General features: G+C 41.5%; 1 protein-coding gene across 1 annotated transcript in view; it reads left to right on the forward strand.

Moving 5' to 3' along the window:
• Positions 1-22773, forward strand: part of HSD17B7 (hydroxysteroid 17-beta dehydrogenase 7) — a 31981-nt gene extending 9208 nt beyond the window's left edge. Inside the window, exons 3-9 of the mRNA XM_075564191.1 lie at positions 712-804; positions 5543-5657; positions 10295-10489; positions 13289-13393; positions 15329-15385; positions 17524-17622; positions 22066-22773. Of these exons, the coding sequence (XP_075420306.1) occupies positions 712-804; positions 5543-5657; positions 10295-10489; positions 13289-13393; positions 15329-15385; positions 17524-17622; positions 22066-22167 (766 nt within the window). The 3' untranslated portion in view covers positions 22168-22773. The remainder of the gene's footprint in view (positions 1-711; positions 805-5542; positions 5658-10294; positions 10490-13288; positions 13394-15328; positions 15386-17523; positions 17623-22065) is intronic.
• Positions 22774-23251: the final 478 nt, after the last annotated feature.

The following is a 23251-nucleotide window of genomic DNA, read 5'->3' on the forward strand; positions in this document are numbered from 1 at the left end:
TCCAGCATTAAGATGTAAGAGCAGATGAATGCCAATATTACCCAAACACACAAGATCAAGAGAGCGAGTTCAGTAGAGACTTAAAATTCCAAATATAAAGGACAGAACCGGAAGGAGTATTGACCAGTGAAGTCTTGACTTCAGAACCCACTGTGACACCCCACATTGTTTGAAACTACCCCCTCCCCAAAATGAATACTCACATATTTATCTTGAATAATCAAAAACTGTTGAGAAAGCCATGTTTTATATATCCTTTATCTTGCTGTGGTATGCCTTTTTGGCTGAGAAATTATTTTCTGTCCTTTCAGATCCTCTTTATTCTAGTCATTTAAATGTGTCCTACTTTTTAATATTTTCTGCTTTCTTTTAGATTAGGGTTTTATCTGTTTTTATTTTGTAAAGTATTGCAAATTATGTTGCTGGAAATAATACAATTGTTTTCATCTTAATTGATTCATTGGGGATATGACAGGGGAAGTTGAGGTGAAATGGAAAATTAATAACAATGAGTACAAGAACAAAGGAAATATTCTGAAATTTATTGTGGTGATGATTGTATGACCTTAATGTGGTTCAATGATTAAATTTTATAACATGAATAATATATAAGTTCATATATATTCATATATTTAAAACTTAAAATGTGAATAAAACTTGAAAATAAAATTTTTTAAATGCTCATAATGTTGTTTGATGTTTTACTTGCAGATTTCAGAGATTAGACTATGTGTATCTAAATGCTGGAATCATGCCTAATCCTCAGTTGAATATTAAAGCACTTTTGTCTTGCCTCTTTTCAAGGTAACTGCCATATTTTTCATATGAACTGATTGGGCAGAAGGTCTATGATTTTCTTGCTGGTTTTGTCCTAGGTCTATTGAGTTTGGAGGATGAAAGGTGAGGCTATTGAGAAGGATGAAGACATAGAAAGGAGGTGTGGTAGGCTAAGTTAACTAGAGAAACAAATCCAATGACACTCATATATGTGCAAGAAGGAGCTTTATATCAAGAAGTGATTATATGAGGGGCTGCCCCTCCCCCCAAAAAAATGGAAAATAAAAAAAGCTCTGCTGGGCAGAGCTTTCATAGTACACATTTTCCTGCTAGGCGAATATCGAGCAATTTTCTCTGAGGTAGTGCACCCAGTGCATTGCCTGGGAGGGTTCTCTCTGGTCACAGTGACTTTTTTTTCATAAAAGCAGTTTCCCTCAAACCTCAGTTTTTGTGATGGCCGATTTAAGAGAACAGTGTGCGGCTGTAAAATTTTGTTTCCTGCTCAGAAACTATTGTGATGTTGAACACAGCTTACAAGGACAGCACTACGGGAAAAGCTCAAGTGTATGAGTAGTTTTCTCATTTCAAAAAAGGTGAAATGTCAATTGATGACAAACCTTGTTCTGGACATTGTCAGCTTCATGAAGGACGAAAATGTCAACTCAGTGCACTTGGAGTTTGTAAAATCACCAGATCGGACTGTTGATCAGATTTTCTGTTTAGAAGTTCTGAAAAGATTCCATAACAGTGTGCAAAAAAAAAAAAAGGTCTGATATGTGGTATATGGGGGACTGTGCCACTATGACAGTGCACCTGCTTGTGTAGCCATCTCAGTGTGCCAGTTTTTGGCAAAAAACAGCATGCCTCTCTTGCCCCACTCACCTGACTTACCTGACCTCGCTCCTTGTGACTTCTTTTTGTTTCCACTAATGAAGAGGGACATGAAAGGACAGTGATTTGACAACATAGAAGAGGTGAAAAAAAGGTGAGGGAGGTGATTTCAGTCATCCAAACAGATGAGTTTGAAAAATGTTTCCAATAATGGAATCTCAGATTTGACAAATGTATTAAGTGTAATGGAGAGTACTTTGAAGATGATAAGGTGGTTTTGTTAAGAAAAATATTTTTAATACATAGCTTTGAAAAAACAGTTCTATTTTTTTGGTACCTCGTTTATCAAGAAAGCATCCCAGCCCAGTCCAACTTAAGTCCATAAGTCCAATACTAGTCCATAACTCCCTCTTCAGACTCATGCAGTCACATGCAATGTGCAGACTGCAGGAAGATCACAGGCCAGTGGGTGCACATTCATGTGAATCCAAGGTCGGTGGGAACTTTCTGGGCCAGAAAGGAATGTCAAGGCAGAGAGGAATGGAGAGGTTCCCTGGGCCCAGATGACAAGGCCACTCCTACCAGGAGGCGCCATCAGCCTGTGACCTGACTGACAGGTTGAATACCACCCCTACACTCATATATATCTTCAAGTTGACATGAACTATGTAAGTACCACAGGCGGCATTGCTACTGTGTCATGAACGTGAACATCTTTTGTGGCTGTCGTTGTAGGTCATCACTTTTAGGATGTTAGTCATCTCCGAGACAGTGCAAGTGATTGGATTTTTTTCAGAATGTCAGGTTTTGGCCTCCTTGAATGTGTCCATTAGCAGCAAGAACCTTTTAGAATTAGTACAGGGTTCTCAGTGAAGGCCAACTACCCAGGGTTACTTAAGACATCAGTTCCCAATTGTATGTTAGGCTCTGGCAACCATTAGGATGTGAAAATACAGAGAACTAAATATCATAACATCACAACAAATGCAGAAAAGACAGTTGTTGGCATGGCTTTCATTTTGCATCCACAATCTACACTCATGGAAATAGTAGTCAGATCAGAGGACAGTTCATTGGGCATGTCTACTGAACAAGAACTCTTGACGTGTTAGAGAACAAAGATGGCACTTTGATGACTAAGGTTCCCCTTTGGAAACAGCATGGAGGTGACCATAGCTGACCTCTGACTTCCTTATTGCCATGAGGCCGAAGTCAGACATGGCTCTACTCCATCCTTTTTCACCCTATTCTGACACAAACTATTCCTCCCATGGCACTCTGCTTCAGTGCTAGGTTTGAACATTCATGGCAATGGCCACACAGAACTTGCAAATAATACTCCCAATTGTGGGGGTTTATTAGGGACGTTACCACAAGTCAGGACCTGTAAACAGGATAGCAGTCGATGGGCCACAGCAATACCACTCTTCAGCCAACCCCCAAGTCTCTCTGGGGTTTAGTTTCTTAGGTATGTGATCCCATGGCCTCTGTCTCCATCAACCAGGAAGCTGCCTCACAGTCCTATGCTTTGTCTCATTAGTCTCTGCACCACAGTCTCTGGTGCCTCTGTCTTAGCTTCCACCACTTCCAATGGAGATCTCAAATGTACTCTACTTCCAATGGCCCTGGAGTACCTCTTTCTGCATCTGCTTGAGAGATGGCTTATCTTTTTTGGCCCGGGGTGTTAACTAAAGTTGATCAATCCTCTCTATTAGTGTTTCACACCTCTTTCGGCAAAGTCTGACCTAGTTCTGCAGAGCCATGGATAGAAGAGCCTTATTAAGATGTCTCACGTCACCACAGCATCTACTTGAGCGATGGTATTTTCACTTGCCTTTTATGCTGGTGGAGCTGGCCAGTGAATAAGGAAGACTGGAGAATTGCTGTATTTACATTATGTTGCTGGTGCAGAATATTGAACATACCCTGGTGCCAGAAGAACAAACTAATACATATGTTTTAGAAGAAGTATATCCAGATGTTCCTTTGAAGTGAGGATGATGAGACTTTGTCTCACATGCTTTGCCCATGTTATCAGGAGAGACTAGTCCCTAGAGAGGGACATAACTCTTGGTATAAAGAAAGTCAGCAATAGTGAAGGAGCCTTTCACTGAGATGGACTGACACACTGACTACAGCAATCAGCTGAAACATAACAGCAATTCTGAGAAAGGCTTAAGGCCAGGCTTTGTTTTGTTTTGTTTTGTTGTACACAGGGTGCTATGAATCAGACTGCCGGCTCAATGACCCCTAACAACAGCAAATATCTTCCTGGAAGATTCTCAATGCATTTGGTATTAAACAAACAATAAATAAGTAAAAGTTACTAAGACGGAATCTTTTTGAGAGGCGATGGCTTCATTGTTGGGTTCAAACTGCAGACCTTGTGGAGAGCTTAGCCCACGCCACGATCAGTGCTCCACACATTAGAATGCCTTAAAAAAGTCAGCCACAACCACAGTAAGAAATACTCTAGTTTACAACCCAGTAGAGATATCATAAATGAATATTATTCTTGCTTTTACTTACTGTACTGCTACCTTGTCTTTACTTCACTTCGATTAAAATAAGACAAAAAGAACACCCTGTTGTCAACTTACCTAGTTAATCTCATACTACTATATCGTGTGTTTGATGCATCAAGATGTCCCATTCATAAAATAAATCTGCTCAGCAATTAAACATCAGTTTACGGAGCTGAAGACTTTTCCTCCTTGGCGTAGCTGCTACCCTATTTGTCAGAATAATGCTGATTTGGGAGGACGTTAAGAGCGTTTCAGGAGCAGATTTTTGTGAGACTTGCTTCTGTTGATTGTGTGAACTGGAGAAGAGTCGCTCAGTGAGCTAGAAGAAATAAACTATTGCTTGGAATTACCTATGAAGTCTTAAGCACTGTGTGAGACAAAGAGCTTATGGATTGTTTGCAATAACTCAATCTGGGAGCAAATCTGTTTTTAGTGGTGATTATAGCCCCTGTAGGCACAGAATTAGCAAAGATCAAAACCAAAATCTTCACAACTGGACCAGTAGGTTACTTGATGGCAAACGGGGAAAAGATTGAATTTATCAATGATTTCATCTTGCTTGGATACACAATCAGTGCTCATGGAAGCAGCAGTCAGGAAATCCAAAGATGCATTGCACTGGGTAAATCTGCACAAGACCTGTTTAAAGTGTTGAGAAGGAAGGATGTAACTTGAGGACTAAGGTAACCCAAGCCAGAGGATTTTCAGTAAGATCATGTGCATTTGAAAGTTGAACATTGAGTAAGGAGGACAGAAGAATCAATGCATTGGATTTATGGTGCTGGTGAGGAATATCGAAAGTACCATGGGCTGCCAAAAGAACAAACAAATGGATCTTGGAAGACTGAGGTCAGGATTATGAGGCTTTGTCTCATACTTTGGCTATGTTGTGAGGAGCCCTGGAAAAGGACACCATCGTGCTTGGTTAAGTGGTGGGGCAGTGAAAAGACTTTCCAGCAAGATGGATTGACACTGGCTGCATAAGGGGGTCAAACATAAGGAAAATTGTGAGGATGCCACAGGACTGGGTGGTGTTTGATTCTGTTGAACATAGAATATGAGTCAGAACTAACTTGAGTATGAGCCAACTAACAACAAACCAGCTGAATTTGACCTCAGCTGGGAACACTGGTGACTCAAAAATGCTGCTGCTCCACTCTTAGGCATGCATGAGAATGGTGGTGAAAATACCGCCCAAGTCCTGATGGGTTTACAAAATAAGTTTAGCATGTATGCAAATGGGCAGATAGAGAGTCTGGGAATAATGAGGATTGACTCTGTCTTGACTCTGTCTTGGACTCAGAATTACGGAATTGAGGAACGTGTAATGTCTTTCAGGGAGGGCAGTCTCTGCAGTATCATCAAAGCAGCTTACAAAAATGTCACACCATTGTCTTCTGCTCTTTCAGAAAAGTGATTCAGGTGTTCTCCACAGCGGAGGGACTGCTGACCCAGCAAAACAGGATCACAGCTGACGGGCTGCAGGAGGTGTTTGAGACCAATGTCTTTGGCCACTTTATCCTGGTAACAAGCAAACACTTATTGCTAGATCAGCAGTTCTCAACTTGTGGGTGGCAACCCCTTTGGGGGTCCTATGTAGGCACTGACTTGATGGCAGGTCTTTTGCTTTGGGGGCATACGATGATTCTATTAATAGTGTCATTAATTTAGCGAATGTTATAGATTTTAAAATACTTCTGAGAAAGGAAATTATACATTTTTGGTTGACTTTTCAGACTGAAATAAATGAATGGTTGATTTGTACAGATTAAACATCTAAGTGACTGGTAACTACAATAACAGGCAAAGTTAGTGATAGGGCAAAACTTTCATTGAATTGATTCTTGATTGTATTTGGAATACTGTATATATGCTAATATAAGCCACTGGAGTATAAGCTAAGGTACCTAATTATTACCTGGGAAACCAGAAAAACTGATTTACTCGAGTATAAGCCTAGGGTAGAAAATGCAGAAACTATTGGTGAGTTTCAATAATCAAAACAAAAGAAAGCAAAAATTACTAAAAATTGAGATATCAGTGGGGTAATGTATTTAAATACTTATTTTAAATAAAAAACATAAATAAAAGGACAAGTCATTTAACATTAGTAAACCAGCACAGTAAGTGGAAAATAGGTTCAACAAAAACAGTAAGTTATCAACAATGATACCTTAACAGTATTATTCCCTGAGCTCAATCAGCAACCAAGCTAAAATGTAGAGTTAAAATCCTTCAAAACTGGATTCCTCATCATCATCTGTATCCCAATGCAGAGCTTCAGCTGGAGTGAGGACATCATAGACGCTGTCCTCACTGAGATCACTGTCATCACCATCACTGCTGTCATTTTCATACAAAGCATAGTCTTCGCTGCCATCCATAGCATTACTAATACTACATTTCTGGAAGGCACGTTGCACCATGTCTTCTGGAATGCCTTCCCATGCATCTCGAACCCACTTTGCTATTAACTCTATGTCAGGCTTCATGAGATTTCCTCCTTTTGTTAGTCAGGCTTGACCAGATGACATCCATTCATGCCAAATCCTTTGCACACAGTCTTTAAAAGGCTTATTCAAAGATACATGTCATAGGACAGCTCTCATTGGTTAGATGTGAGTAAACATTCAAAGCCCTGCAGTGTCAGTGGGGCTTTGAATGAACAGCGACCGCAATCACCCGCGAGATAACGGGCGCTCATCCAGTTACCTCAGGGGGCCCCAGCGAGATCTTACACCTCACTGGGGTACCACTGACCCATGTATATGCCGAACCCCAGTTTTTCAGCACATTTTTGTGCTGAAAACTCGCCCTATTCATGAGTATATACAGTACATCTGGAAGCTCTCTTAGAACATTCGTCAATAACTTTATTAAATCTGTTTATTATGGAGCAGTTTTATAGAATTATTGTCAAGACAGTGCAGAGTTTATGTCCCATGCACAGTTTTCCTTAATAGCATCTTAGATTAATTTGGCACATTTGTTACAATTAATGAGCAGTTATGATCCACTAAAGTCCATGCTTTATTCAAAGGAGGCCTGATGATGATACAAAGGTTAAGCTCCCAATTGTTAACCAGAAGGTTGGCAGCTCAGACACACCCAGCCATCTCCTCCTTTACGGGAGGAAGTCCCTGCAGTCTGCCTCTGTGAGGAATGCTGTCTTTATGAGTTGTTGGTGTCCTTGTCTGACTCACAGCGACCTTATGTACAAAGGAGCAAAACATTCCCCAGTCTTGTCCCATCCTCAACATTTTTACTGTGTTTGCACCTATTGTTGCAACCACTGTGTCAATTCAGCACCCGAAGGCTTTTCTCTCACTTGTGGGGCAGTTCTGCTTGTCACATGGGGTCACCATGAGTCACGACGGGACCTTTGGGCACCTAATGACAACACACTTCACCCAGCTATCCATAGTTTCCCCCTAATGCCTGTTTTCTGTTGTAGGAGTCCACATTACATTTGCTCGTTCATGTTTCCTTAGGCTGCTTTAGGTTGTGAAGGGCATTCACATTAACTGTTTGAGATGAATAGTTTTGAAGATTTATGTAGATCATGTAAATTTACCGTATATACTCGTGTATAAGTCGAGTTTTTCAGCACAAAAATGTGCTGAAAAACTGGGGTTCAGCTTATACACGGGTCAGTGGTACCTCAGCGAGGTGTAACATCTCGCGGGTGATTGCCGTTCCTCCACTGTTCATTCAAAGCCCTGCTGACACTGCAGGGCTTGAATGTTGGTTTACTCACATCCAACCAATCAGAGGCGTCCTATGACATGGATGGCTCCAATTCGCAAAACCACTCGTAGTAATTCACTTACGCCAGCAGCTGAACTGGTGAGGATGTGTCTGTGGCTGCGCTCCATCTCTCCCCTCTGTTGTCTCTGTGTTAATTCACATCCTGCATTTCCCAACCTAGGCTTATACTCGAGTCAATCAGTTTTTCTGGTTTCCCAGGTAATAATTAGGTATCTCGGCTTATACTCGGGTTGGCTTATATTTGAGTATATATGGTGTGTAGCTGTTTTGTAGAGGATCCCTTGATTGGGATTTGTCTGATGCTTTTTGTCATGGTTAGTCTGGGAGGTAATTTGATATTGGAAGAAATAAAGTTCATCCCATCATATTAAAGGTTCATACTATCAGTGTAATTTTGTCACTGCTGGTGTTTATGTTATCATCTGGCTTCAGGTAGTGTTTTTCAGGTTTCTCTACTGTAAATTTTTCCCTTTCAGTATTACGCTGTTTGGAAGAAATCACTATGCGCAACCCATACTTGTAAATGACTCTCTCCTTTCATACCTACTTCTCTCTCTATCTCTCTTCCTCCCCTTCTTCTGGACCTAGAAAGGTCTTGGGGTCTCAACGGGATCCCAAGTCCAGAGGAAGCTCTTCATTCCCAGCTTCCTCTGTGTTGGTGGTAGTGGGGCATCTCCTTCTTGCCTCTTTGTCTGTACCTGTTTACCCTAGCTGGATGATAAAACTGACCAATACCCCTTAGGGTTCCATACACCTTATTTGCATTTTCCTACTCCACAAGGATGCCATGCATCTTATTTGCATTGTTAACAAGCTTCCTAACCCCCCTGCCTTCCCAGTAGGTCACAATGACCTTATTTGCATCAAGCAACCAGCTGACAGCCATCTAGTAGATTCTGACTGACGGTCACCCTATAAAACAAAGTAGAACTAGAGTCAGTCAATTTTGACTCATAGCAACCATAAGGTGGGTTTCTAAGACCTTGTAAATCATTATAGGAGCAGGTAGCCACATCTTCCAACATGGAGTGGCTAGGCAGTTTGAACCGCTGACCTTGTGGTTAGCCTGCTCATTATCCAACAGCGCCGTGGGCCCACATGATATTTGATGAGAGGAGATAGTGGCTAAGGCTAAAAAGGCCATATGAAAATGAAACATCACACCATACTACCCACTCCAACATTGAGGGCCTTGACTCCCACCATCTTCTATCCATTTATTTTAAGTATCCAATTCCGATATTCATAGATGTTGTTCTTAAGTGCCTTTGAATGGGTGTCTACTCATAGCAACCCTGCGTTCAACAGAACATAACATTGCTAGGTCCTGTCCCATCCTCTCAATGTTTTGTATATTTGAGCCTATTGTGGCAACCATTGTGTCAGCCCATCTCATGGAGACCATTCTCTGTATGCTAATTCTCTACCAAGCGTTAATAGTCTTCTCCAGGGACGGGTCTCTCCTGATACCAGCTGCTGGATTCTCTTTTGTCCAAAAAAAAAAATGTCCACATATCACACAGTTCCTGGGCTGAGGACCAGATACTCTGTCAAGAGCCAGACCGAAAATAATGATGCAGATATCATCAATAAAAATAATGAAGATTAAAAACAAATGTCCAAAGTATATGAGACAAGCTCCTGCCACTCTAGTCTCACTTCTACGGAGCACTCTGGCTGCACTTCCTCCTGGGCCGATCTGCTTGCTCTTCTGGCAGGCCATGACACTTAATATTCTCTCCCAAATTCGCAGTCCAAACACGCCAGTCTTTCTGCAGTCTGCCATATTATCTGGCTTTCACACAAGTGTGAAGTGATTGAAAACGCCGTGGCGTGGGTCAGGTCCACTTTAGTCCTTGATGTCCTGTCTTTGCTCTTTCACACTTTAAAGAAGTTTTGCGTCGCAGCTTTTCCCGATGCAAATACATCCTTCGATGTCTGGACTGCTAGTCCCCTAAGAGTTGATTGTAGAGGCGTGTAAAATGAACTTTTTGACAGGGTCAGTATTTCCTATATTTATTATGGTGACTGCTGGTCCAGTTGTGAGAATTTTTGCTTTTCTTTTTATATTGACTATGGCCTTCAGCTGTAGTCTCTGATCGTCAGCAGTTAGTGCATCAAGTCCTCCTGGTTTTAAGCATGCACGTGTGTCATCTGCATATTGCAGGTTGTTAATGAGCCTTCCTCCCATCATTATGTTAAGTTCTACATATATAGAACCGCTTCTCATATTATTTGCTCATCATATAATTTGAATAAGGATGGTGAATAGATAGAAACTTGGCACATGCCTCTCTTGCTTTTAAACCATGCAGTATTCCTTGTTCACAGTTGGTTTTCTGTACTCCCAGTCGATTTTGATAGCATTTTTGTTTCTTTTATCACCTCTACAGTTCCGAGAACTGGAACCTCTTATGTTTCACAGTGACCACCCATCTCAGCTGATTTGGACATCATCTCGTAATGCAAGGGAATCCAACTTCAGCCTTGAGGACTACCAGCACAGCAACGGCCAGGAACCGTATAGCTCTTCCAAATATGCCACTGATCTCTTGAGCTTGGCTCTGAATAGGAAATTCAACCAGCAGGTGAGGCCTGTCTCTGTGATATGGAAATGTTAGGGCAGTGGTGTCTGTTCTTTCTTGGTTTTTTTTTTTAGAGTAAAACTTTATTTCTATTTCTTGTAACATAATCTCAAGTTAAGTCTGTAGTCTAAGGTGAGAAAAAGATGACTATCTTCAATCTCATAAGAGATTTTATTCTAACTTTTCCACTGAGTAGGGGCATAGAGTTGCAGGATCCCCAAGCGTTGACATGCAACATTTTGCCCAGTGAAAATTTACATATAATTATAGAAAGAGATTACAGAAATATTCAAGAATCACATTGTCTGAGGTTTTAATTATAAGTTTTTATGGTATATAATTGGAACCTTGGTGGTATAATGTTGGTCTGTGATCCACAAGGTCAGTAGTTCAAAACCACCAGCCGCTTCCCCAGGAGAAAGACAGGGGAAGCTGCTCCCATAGCATTAGTCTCATAAACTCACAAGGACAGTTCTACTCTGTTCTTTAGAGCAGCGGTTCTCAACCTGTGGCTCGTGGCTCCTTTGGGGTCGAATGACCCTTTCACAGGGGTCGCCCCATTCATAACAGTAGCAAAATTACAGTTATGAAGTTGCAACGAAAATCATTTTATGGTTGGGGGGTCATCACAACATGAGAAACTGTGTGAGAGGGTCGCGGCATGAGGAAGGTGGAGAACCACTGCTATAGACTCACTATGAGTGGACATTGACTTGATGGCAGTGAGCTTGGTTTGACTTTTGATGGTATGTGATCACCTCTATTGGGCTATAATAATAATGACAGGTTTTTCTTTCCCCTGCAAAGTTCAGTGCTGCTCCTTTTAAGTAAAAGGACAGAGTACTTAGTGAAAACACTTAAGTCTTGCCCTTCTTTCTCTTACAATAACAAGAGTAGCAGCCTGGAGACTTTTAATAATTCTTGAGTTTAACTAGGACATGACTACAATTGGTGTCAAGTGATCATACTCATTCCAACTTTGGAAACTGTCAGCAAACTGGCACCTGCAGTAAAGCCTGCAGGTATAAATTTCCCGGAGTTGGACAATCTCATTCCCGTAATGCCCGCCGAGGTCTCAGATGTAGCTAGGAAAACCCAAATGTTTCTGGGATCCTGAGAGAGCTGATAGGCACCCAGCCCTGCTAACCCCCTGAGAAGTTCAGTGAAGGATGGGACACTCCCTGCTTTTCTGCAGCCGTGATCCCACCAGAAGCAACCAGTGCTGTGTAGCAAGGTAAGGGCCCTAGAAGGCTGGGCTTCTTCTCCATGGTTCTCTTCTGTGTTGGGCTGGGTTGACTAGAGAAACAAATTCATAGACACTCATGTGTATAAGAGATAACTTTATAGCAAAGAGCAATTATACATTAAGAAAACATCCCAGACCAGATCAAGTCCATAAGTCCGATATTACCCTGTATGTCAATACCAGTCCATAAATTCCTCTGTAGACTCAAGTTGACACCAGCTTATGTAACTACCACACTTCCTACTCTGTGCATGAAGACACTCCACCCACACCCAACCTGCTTTCCTGAGGTCAGCTCTGGTGGACAAGCGAACAGAGACCACGGGGCAGGAATATATGGTCCTGGCAGAAAGGTCATGACGTGCCATTGGGTAGTGGTTTTTTAATTTCAGACGACTCTCTAGCACTGTGGCTACCCTAATAGCCATTTTACTTTAGAAAGTGCAGTGTTTTTCTTGAACAGGATTGCTACTATTGTTAATAGCCTAAGAAAAAACAGAAATAAGAGGGACAAATGATTTATATGAAAATTTAGGGCCTGAATTATGAGCTCTCTGGTAGTAGCTACCTCTTCGGGAATACAAACCTTTAGGTACAGGTGGTTCCCAGCCTTACTTCAGTGTGTCGATCCAATCGTGAGCCGCTTTCTGAGATGTCTGTTTATAGATATTTTAAAATTTAGAGCTGTTTTCTGGTACTCCGAAAACACCCTTTCATTGGTTCAAATCAGTGTATTAGCTTCAATTTTTCTATAAGAGCTCTTGGATTTTACTTAAGTGAGATTTTAGATTTTATCATCTCAGAAAGACAGATTTAGTTGTTGCTGCTTGCTCTTAAAATTCAGTAGGGGATGATTTCCTCCCCTAACTTCGCTTCTACTTTCGTAAAGAGAGAAACAGCGAGGAGTACATGACGTGAGTGGGTTCCTTTGACACCTCACACTGCTGGGGATTTTGTCAAGGTTCATAGAGGCTGGCTGCTGAATTTTAACTATAAATGCTCGGGACCACCTGATGATTCCCTCTCAATAGAAGTGCAGAGACTTTACAGTCTAGAGTGAGATAGCTTTGTTTCTTCCTAATTGATATTAATACTATTCTATGATTTCCACATTCTGTCAGGTCACCTTTCTCTGGAATGGGTATGAAATATGGATCTCTTCCAGTTGGTTTGCCAGCTAGCTATCTTCCAAATTCCTTGACATAGATGAGTAACTGCTTCCAGTGCTCCATCAGCTTGTTGAAATATTTCAACTGTTACCTTGTCAGTTCACAGAACCTTGTTTTGGCTAATGTCTTCAGTGCAATTTGGACTTCTTCCTTTAGTTCATGTCCATGTGCTGCTTCTTGAAATCGTTATATGCTGACCACATCTTTCTGGACAGTGGATCAATGCTTCACTCCTTATTAGGTTTTTCCCAGAGCACCCTTCAGTGTTTATTCTGAACCAATTCAGTGGCATGCGGTGGGTACAGCTCCTGTATCATATAATTAGGACTGAATCAGTAACTTCATACTGAATTTGAATCTTATTGCTGTTTCTTTCTGTGTTCCTAGGGCCTGTATTCTAGTGTGGTATGCCCAGGCACAGTGCTGACCAATTTAACTTATGGAATTCTCCCTCCCTTTATGTGGACACTTCTGCTGCCAATCATATGGCTGGTAAGTAATAGACATGTCTTTTGAAGATGCATTTAAGGACTGGTTGAACTGTGTCTCCAAAAAAAAATATGTGTTGTAAATCCTGACCTCAATGCTTGTAGTTACGGATCCCAGGTGGTACTGTCTGGTAAGCATGGACTGCTAATTCCAGGGTCTGAGGTTCAAATACACTGCTTGAGAAAGGTGAGGCTGGCTGCACGCTTAAAGATCTACACAGCCTCAGAAGCCCTATATAGGGTCTCCAGGAGACCGAATTGACTGGATGGCAGTGGGTGGTGGTGGGAATGAGCTTTCTTTGTTAATGAGACTGGATTAGTGTAGGATAAGTCTTGAGTCAGCATCTTTTGAGATGTAGAAGAGATTAGACAAGAACATAGAGCAGGGATAGGGGGAAATAGATGCCATGTCCTATGAAGATCAGCAAGGAACCGAAGAAAGAATAGGGGCTAAAGAGAAAAGGAGCTTTCTCTGGAGCTGACCAGAGAGAAAGCCTTCCACTAGAGTCGGTTCCTGATGTCTAACCCCCTAGACTGAGAAAATAAACCCATTTATTAAGGCCACACACTTAGGTGAGGTATCTCTGTTACAGCAGCAAAAGATAAGTAAGACAGTGTTGAGGAAGGACTTAAGCAGTTGTACCTGAAGTGGCAGAAGTCCACTTGAGTTGAGTTGTGGTGTAGTGGGTTATGAGTTGGACTGCTAACCCCAACGTCAGCAGTTTGAAATCACCTTAGAAAAAAGAATAAGGTCTATTCCTATAAAGATAGGTAATTTCAGAACCCCACAGAAGCAGTTCTACCCTGTCCTATAAGGTGACTGACTACAAGTCAGAATTAACTTGATAGCACTGAATTGATTTTTTATGTCTTTATTCGTGACTTTCAAATACCTAATATCATTACACCACCTTCCAAGGGCAGGTATTCATTGCTTATCATCTGTTCAGGCATTGTCAGGATGAACATACATCTGTGACATCATAGGTTTGTTTGCTTGTTTGTTTTAATGAGAAATTAGCTCTCCTTTTGCTTGCTATTTCCCCCAATGGCTTTAAAGAACCCAAACCCCAGCAGCGGATGCAGGCAGCTGAGTCACAGGACACAGCTCTTGAGTGTGGGCTGTTGGGTGAGTGGGCAGGGGAGGTGCTGCTTTCTGCTTTCCTCTCTGCACTCCTGCTGCTGCTGCTGCACTTCCCCATTCCTCGGGCCTCAGATTGCAGCTGCAGCAGCAGCAGTCACAAAGACTACCAGAAGTCTTTGCGGTTTTAGTATCTGTTTGCACGGTGTCCAGATCTCCTGACATTAACTTCACAGACTGCCTCTTGGAAGCTCAGCTGTGGATACGTGCATTCTTTTCTCCTTAAGGGAATGTGTCTTTGATCACATGCAGGTTTCAGTGAACATGGAGTGTTGGGAGGTCCATGTTATGCTGTGTTCAACTGGATGGTTTGGTCCTTCAATGTGGTAGTGTGTGTAAGAAGGTTCCAAGAAGGGGATGATTTTTTTTTGTATGACCATAGAACTGGGCTTTATTCGTTTTTGTTTTGTTTAATTTAAGCAACTTGCAAAAGTAATACTGCCCAAGCAAACATTACAAAATGCTACTTTTAGAGGCTAATATTCTTCCCCTGAAGAATTCAGAACACGTGACATCTTTATCTTTTCTTTTTGACGGTCCCTTATGACACACACAGAAGAAAGGTCAGGATGACGTAGACCTTTATTTCAGAAATGATTGACTTGAGGTAGTGGGATGAAGTGCTCCTACATTTTTTTTAGATTTATTTTGTTCGTTGATACTTAAAAAATGTTTTGCCATCAGAAAGGTGAGCATTCATTTTAATATTTAAATGACTAATGTTTGGGGGACTTTGTTCTAAACCACCATAGACTCTCCTAGTGCTTGTTGAATGATTCTTGTTTTCTTGTCCTTCAGCTTCGCTTTTTCGCAAATGCTTTCACTTTGACCCCATACAATGGAACAGAAGCCCTGGTATGTACTGCAGTTTCCTGACAAGTATGTACATAGAGTTGGTTTAGTGGTTTAGCATATGCAGAAACAGTATATATAGGAAAGATAATAGCATAATGAGTTCCGAGGCCCGTCAAGATCCTCTTTAAGACCAAGATGAGACAGAAGCCATATGCAAAGCACAAAGAGTGAAGTTTGGACATTTAATATCTACCATGGCACCATATGCGATAGGGAAAGCACTTCTCTGGAAGCAAACTACATCATCAGCTGGAGCATAGATAGACAGGAGCAGGGCAGGCCAAACTTTCTCCTGAGGAGTGAATGGTGGGTTCAAACCACCAACTTTGCTGTTACAAGCCAAAGCTTAACCAGCAGTGGGTTAACACCAGCAGGGATCCTTCATTCAAAACATGAGAAATGCAAATTAAAGTTACCATGAAAAACTCTTCTCCAACTCTGATTAGCAGAGATTAGAATGCTTGATAAAATGCATTTCTGATGAGTAGGTGTGGTAGTTACATAATCTGGTGTCAATTTGGGACTTGAGAGGATTAAGAGTGAAGGGTTGATTCTGGTCTGTCAATCGGGTAATAACCAATGAGGCCTCTGTGTGGGCATGGTCTTCTGAGGATTCTTGGAACTCCGGTTTTTCCTCCTTGGAGGTGGGAGTCCCTTTCTCTTTCTGCTCACTCCCTGTGAGACATCCCTGAGAAGAATCCACATGGACCTACCCTGATGCAACCAGAGCCCTGGGAGGTGGTAAAGCTGGGTGGAGACCCCTACCAGTGCTGAGATGCTTTCCATGCTCCTGGATCCACAGGACTTCCAACCCACTGGCCTGTGATCTTCCTGCATTTGGCATCATTGCATGTGTTTCATGAGTGTGAAGTGAACTTTATAGATAAGTGTCGGACATATGGGCTAATATTGGAGTCATGTCCTTGATCTGGACTGGGCCGGGATGCTTTCTTAATAATCAATTGTTCTTGTATATAAAGCTCTTTCCTATACACATGTGAGTGTCTCTATGCATTTGTTTCTCTGGTCTACCCAGACTAATACAGTAGGGAAATGAACGCTCTTGTACACTGGTGGAGAAGGGTAAATGGATACAGCCTCTGCCAGTGACTCTTTGCAAGATGAACCAGAATACTCAGTGTTCATAGCCTTACCCTAGCAATTCCGTCTCTTTCATTTATGTTAAAGGTGTGCTCATGTGTATGAAAGGGTATGGTCATCATTTATTTACAGCCTGGTTTATAATAGCAAAGACTGGATACAAAGTCTATCGGTCCATCGGTGGAAGACTACACTCACCTACATGCTAGAAACTTAGTGGTGCCATGGATTAAGCATTGGGCTGCTAACGCTAACCAAAAGGTTCCAACCAAAAAGGTTGGAACCCTGCAGATGTGCTGAGTGAGAGGAACGAGGCAGTCTGCTTCCCTAAATGTTTATAGCCTCCGGAAACCTCCGGAGCTGTTCTACTCCGACCTGTGGAGTCAGTGGGTTTGCTTTTTAGGTTTTGTTCCATAAATCTTGCTGCATCGTAGAGTGGAGCACCATATGCCGCTTTAATAAAAAAGCAGCAGCTATACGTATGGAGAGATCTCTAAGACATAGTATGGAAGTGAAAAATGAAATGTGTGGAATAGATAGCCACCTGAGCCAAAAAAAGAGAAGATGTTTTCAAGTGAATAAATATTATTTGAAAGAAAACACAAGATCCCACTGAGGGTCGTTTCCTCCAGAAAGGAGGACTGTGTTCTTAGATGATTGTGAAAGGAGGCAGGGGTTACTGTTTACCCTTTTACCTATTGAGTGCTATACCAGTTGACGCTTTTATTAATAAAAAAAAGACTTTGTATCAGTTTGAAGCAGCTCTGAGTAAGCTCTATAACAGGAACTTCAACTTGTGAGCAAAAGAGAGGAGGTACTGGGAATATGATTGTAAATTTTCAAAGGGTACTAATAAGTAGCGTACCCTTCCATCTTCCTTCACTTCACGACATGGTTCATGAAAACACTACAAGGAGCGAGTAAAAACCGAGAGAAATTGTGACTTTGGAGTGTCCAGTAAAGTTTCAGTTGCAAATCTCTACCAGCCTCACTTGTCTTGGACAGAAAGTCATTGGTAAACTCGTTTTTTCCCCCAGGTATGGCTTTTCCACCAAAAACCTGAGTCTCTTGATCCTCTGACCAAATATATGAGTGCCACTACAGGTTTGGGACACAATTACATAATACACCAGAAGGTAAATCTATTTATATTGTCGCATTAAGAATGCTTGCTGATGGGCAGATGAGCGGGTTCCCTGCTTTCCTGACCAGTCCCCGGGCTCCTCAGTTTTCTTCACTGAGTTTTGTTCTCTGTTCACGCATTTCTTGTCATTTCTTTCTGCTCCATCCTGCCTCTGAGCCTTTGTCCACTTTGTTTTCTCTGCTGAACTGCCCTGCCTTTTCTTCTTCAACAGGTTGATTTCTAGAGATCTCAGCTACACCTCAGTCTTCTGTGACCCTGTGGACCAGCCACATACATGCTCAGTTATACGGTATCGGTATACTGTAGCTGCTCTAGGTGGCCTGCTTTCACCATTGGGCTCTTCTGTGAGAATATAAGTTTTGTGAGGAGGAGGATTCATTCTGCCTTCCTTTCTGATCTGCTGACTCGTGCATTGTGAGCTCTCATGGAGTGATTCTGACTCATGCATGGTGACCCTGTAGGAAGGGGGAGAACTGCCTCCACAGGCTTCCCAGACGAACGGCTTTAGGAAGTAGAAAGCCTTGTCTTTCTCCCTCGGAGCTGGTTGTTTTGAATTGCTGGTGGTTTTCAGTGAGTAGCAGCCACTAGGGACATTTTAGGTGCTCAAAATTTGTCAAAAGGTGGATGAAATGTGGTGCCTTCCTGTGTGAGGCTAACATCCCTTGGAATGTTCCAGCATCAGTTGTGCCCATGACACCTGTCAGCTTTCATAGCCTGGAGGACATGATAATGATCTGAAGGGACAGAAGATAGTATATGGAAAAACAAAACAGAAATAGGGTTTGGATTTCTTTCTAGTCATTTAAAAAGAAATCAGTTACATATTAGGAAAAAAGAAACTTTATTTTGAACCTTGAGAAATGGTTTGGTATGGATTGTGATAAGAGTTGTAGGAGCCCCTAATACAATATAAAAAAAAAAAAGAAAGAAAGAAAAAAAAGAAATGGTTGTTGTATTTTTGTTATGAATCAAGTTTACTTTAGTGTCCCAGTTTTAGTCCTTAGCTTCTTTGTGAGAGTAAACTGAGGCAAATAAGACATCTCAGGTAAGTTCAATAATAGGCGGGGATCTCTGGTACCTCCCAGTGCTTTCCAGAGACTGTCCTGCTTGTCCCACGGCTCCCGACGTCCTGCTGAAGTCTAGCTGCTTGCGCAGCTTGCCACGCGCTTCCTCAAGCAGGTCTGGGTGAAGAGTGCCTCGTGCTCTCAGGCGGTGCCGTGGAGCGGCTGCTACCCGCTGGCCTGTGAACAGCAAGGAAGCACTGCTGGGCCTGCACAGCCGCACAGCTGTTCCTGTGGGTGGACCTATTGTTGCACCCATGGTGTCAGTCCTTCTTGCGGAGGGTCTTCTTTCTCTGACCTGCTACCAAGCATGAGGTCCTTCTCCAGGCACTGATTCTTCCTCTGGACACGTCCGTCCCCTCTTGTAAGGAGCATTCTGATTGGACTTTCTCCAAGACAGATTGGTTTGTTCTTCTGACACACCATGCCATATTCAGTAGTCTTTGCCTGGACCACAATTCAAATGCATCAGTTTTTCCTCCATTTTTCTTCACGCTTTGTCCAGATTTTGCATGGATATAAGGCAATTGAAAACACCACGGCTATGGTCAAATATCTTACAGTGATATCTTTGCTCTTTAACACTTTAAAGAGGTCGTTTGCAGCAGATGTGCCCAGTGAAGTGTGTCATTCAGCTTCTTGACTGCTGCTTCAATGGACGTTAATCATCCATGCCAGTAAAAATCTTGACTTCATCAGACTTTTTTTCATGATGCTATACATTGGTACAGTTGTGAAGGATCTTTGTTTTGTGTATATTTTGGTGGTCTGCTTCATCTTACCATCCCCTATTTCAGAAACTCCAAGGTGGCACAGGGTTAGGTACTCACTTGGCCACTAATGAGCAGAGGTTCGAACCCATGAGGCCCTCCATGAGATGAAGATGGAGCTCTGTGCTTCTGTACAGATTGTAGCCTTAGAACCCTCGGGGCATCTGGCTTCTGTCCTGCAAGGGCCATCCGTTTCAGAGACATGTGCAACACACATTATCCCAGTAAAGGCATTGAGAACTTAGAACAGTTAAGACTTCTATGGAATTGCTTAATCTTGATTTTCCTAAATTTTTACTATATGCATACATATATGGTACGGGAATTGTTTAATTTCAACACTTAGTGACCCTAGAGGACAGAGTTGAACTGCCCTCTCAGTTTCCGAGGTTGTAAACCTTTACAGTAGTAGAAAGCCTTATTCTGCCCAAAGAATACTGTTTAAGACACTCTATTTTAAATTAGTAAACTTGTTTCAGGCTCTCAGAGATTATTTGAACTTACTCTAGAGAAAATGACTTTTTTACTAAGGGAAGAAACTATTAATTTTTATTTTTTTAAGTTTATTATTAATTGGGAGTTAATGCATATATCATTCCATATTTCAGTCACGCCAAGCAGAATTGTACAATTGCTACTACAATTAGTTTCCAAACATTCTTTTTCTTCTTAGACTCCTTGACATGGACCTGCCCACCCCCCACGGTACCTCCCCCAACCTCACTGAAACCTGTATTCTGCTTGCTGTCCCTCTAGGTTCATCAATCCTGGCTTTCATATACCAAAACACAGAAAAACATGTAACACCACTTCATGAGGGTAGCCTCACCTCCATTGACATAACACCTCTGAGATATACTTTAAAATGAACAAACAAAATAAAAATATACAGAAAATGTTGAAAACTAGATCAGGTCTAGCATTCCTCAGAGGTGGGGTCAACTGACAGTTTTGATTGTTCAAGTCAGATTTACACCTTTGCTCTTCTGTACTTGCACTCCTCAATGCACTCTGTTTAGCAGCCCCTCAGCTTCCATCCCTCAACTGTAGATGGAGGGAGCTCACCAGGGGCTTATTTCCTGTGTAGTCCCATAGCTAGTGCTTTAAACCAAATTATTTTATAAACTTGTTATGTTAGTCCATTGAAAAAATGCTTCAACTTCAGATTTATTTGAAGGAATTAGCTTTTGTCTTTGTTAAAAGATGGGTTAGAACTAGGATGCATCTTTCCCCACCAACAGCAACATTCCGAGGAGATTGAAAGAGTACAAATGTGACTCCCCAGATATTAGAAAATGTTTTCTTGATCTTGTCTGTACATTGTTTGAAGAAAGCACCTGTTTTTGAAGTTTAGCTTCTGTACCAGCATTTTTTATAGGGCCTGAGAGTTTGGTTTTGGTGTAGTGCTTTTGCATAGGGTCACAATCTGCAAGATTAGAAGTTCAATATCACCAGCTGCTCTGTTTTAGAAAGACAAGGCTTTCTACTGTAAAGCGTTGCAACCATGGAAGCTCATGTAGGCAGTTGTACTCTGTCCTATAGGTTCGCTAAGATTTGACCTCGCCTTGATTGGCAGCATGTTTTTCTTTTTTTAAGTTTGGATTTAAGGAGCTCTGTTTGGTAGTGGGTTATCATTGGGCAGAATTGGTTCTATGACAGTGAGTTTTTTAAAAGTATGATATTACATACCTATCAGTTAAGATCAAATTTGAACACTTCTGGCCATGGAGCTAATCATAGGAACAAAAATGTATGTGTATGTTTGTGCCACTTGAATTCTTTTTCTCTTATTTTAAAAGTATTTAAAATATATATTGAAAGTATCTTTTAATTGATATTGAAGTAGTGTATGCTAATGCTGGGCTTGACCCATAATCTACTGTTAATCAATCAATTCTGACTCATAATAACCCTATAGAGCAGAGGAGTACTGCCCGATAGGGTTTCTGAGGCTATAAACCTTTACAGAAGGAGACAGCTTGTCTTTCTCCTGCAGAGGACCCTGATGGTGTAGTGGATTACATTTTGGGTTGATAGCCACAAGGTGAGCTGTTCAAAATCACCAGCCTCTCTACAGGAGAAAGATGAGGCTTTTTATTCCCACATAAAGATTTACAAGTGTTGGAAATCCATAAGGACAGTTCTACTATGTTCTTCATGGTTGCTATGAATCAGAACTGACTAGATGTCAGGAAGTTTGTTTTGGTTTGGTTAGTAAAGAAACCCACAGAAACTCTAAAACAATACTAAGCAAGTAGCAGTTAGGAATTCAAAAAGTCCTTCATTGCCCTCTTGTATCCGACATCACTGTTGCTTGATTATCTTCTATCGCTAGCTACACATAGGAGTTACGAGAGACAACAAGGCTCTAGATCTCTGTCTTGCTCTTTAGGAAATCCATCTGTAAGTCTGGTGAGGGATTGGAGTTAATAGAAGAGTTAAAATGCCTTCAGGTTCTCAGAGATTCCTGCCAGCCTCACCTGACTGCCTTGCAGTCCTTTTAGCTGCCTACTCCCCTTGTTTCAGTGCTCCTGTATATGTTGTACAAATGCTGTTCCTTTTGGGTTTCTTTTCTGATCATTGCCATGTCTGATTCTCTTGCAGATGGACATAGATGAAAACACTGCTGAAAAGTTTTACCAAAGCTTGCTGGAACTGGAAAAGCATATGAGAACCACCATTCAAAAATCAGATAACCAGAGCTGACAGTGACATTCTCAGAAGCATATGTACCTTTGGTCCTTCTTGGCAGAGAGGTTTTGGTTGAGTTGGATTTGTAATACACTATGAGCTGTGATTGGCTCTTTTCTCTTTTGTGTGTGTATTTATGGGCACGTGAAGAAAGGATTGGCAAAATATTACAGATTCCCTGCATTGATGTCACGTTACAGTTAGTTACCAGAGTCATCCAACAGAATATCTACACTGGAGCCCAGGCTAGGTTTCAGGATGCTAAGGGTAAGGGAGGGCTTGAATAATGGATACACACAGAAGCAATCTCCTCTTGCCACAGCAAGAGGAAGTACTGCCCGCTCTTAGAGGGATAATCTTAATGGCCCATTTCGTTAATCACAAGAAGAAAAATATGTATTGGGGTCACTATATATATAAATGATATCTTTTATTGATATTCAAATAGTCTATACTAGTTCCGGGACATTTTCATTGTGCTCATGTGGAACCTGCCCATAGACCAAGTGGCATTCGTTCAACTAGAAAGGAGATAGATACTATGTGGTCTAAAATCAGGAAACATGTACCAGAGCTGTATTCTTTCACTATGTTTATATAAACCTTGTGCTGAACAAATAATTTGTTTGTGATCTTTATTAATCTACATATGGATTGGTTAATCAAATAAATATTAATAAACAGAAGGTAAACTGGCAACTTAAAAAAATCATTTTATTGGGAGCTCATACAACCCATCACAATCCATGCATCCCTCCACTGTGTCAAGCACATTTGTACATATGTTGCCATCATCATTCTCAAAACATTTTCTTCCTACTTGAGCCCTTGGTATCAGCTCCTCATTTTTTCCCCTTTCTCATGAACCCTTGATAATTTATAAATTATTATTTTTCATGTCTTACACTGTCCAATGTATCCTTTCACTCACTTTTTTGTTGTCCGTCCCCCAGGGAGGGGGCTATATGTAAATCATTGTGATCAGTTCCCCTTTCTCCCCCACCTTCCCCTTCCCCGCATGGTATCGCTACTCATTATTGTTCCTGAGGTATTTATCTGTCCTGGTTTCCCTTTGTTTCTAGCGCTTATCTGTACCAGT

This window comes from Tenrec ecaudatus, chromosome 1 (genome assembly GCF_050624435.1).
Source record: "Tenrec ecaudatus isolate mTenEca1 chromosome 1, mTenEca1.hap1, whole genome shotgun sequence".
Classification (NCBI taxonomy): Eukaryota; Metazoa; Chordata; class Mammalia; order Afrosoricida; family Tenrecidae; genus Tenrec; species Tenrec ecaudatus.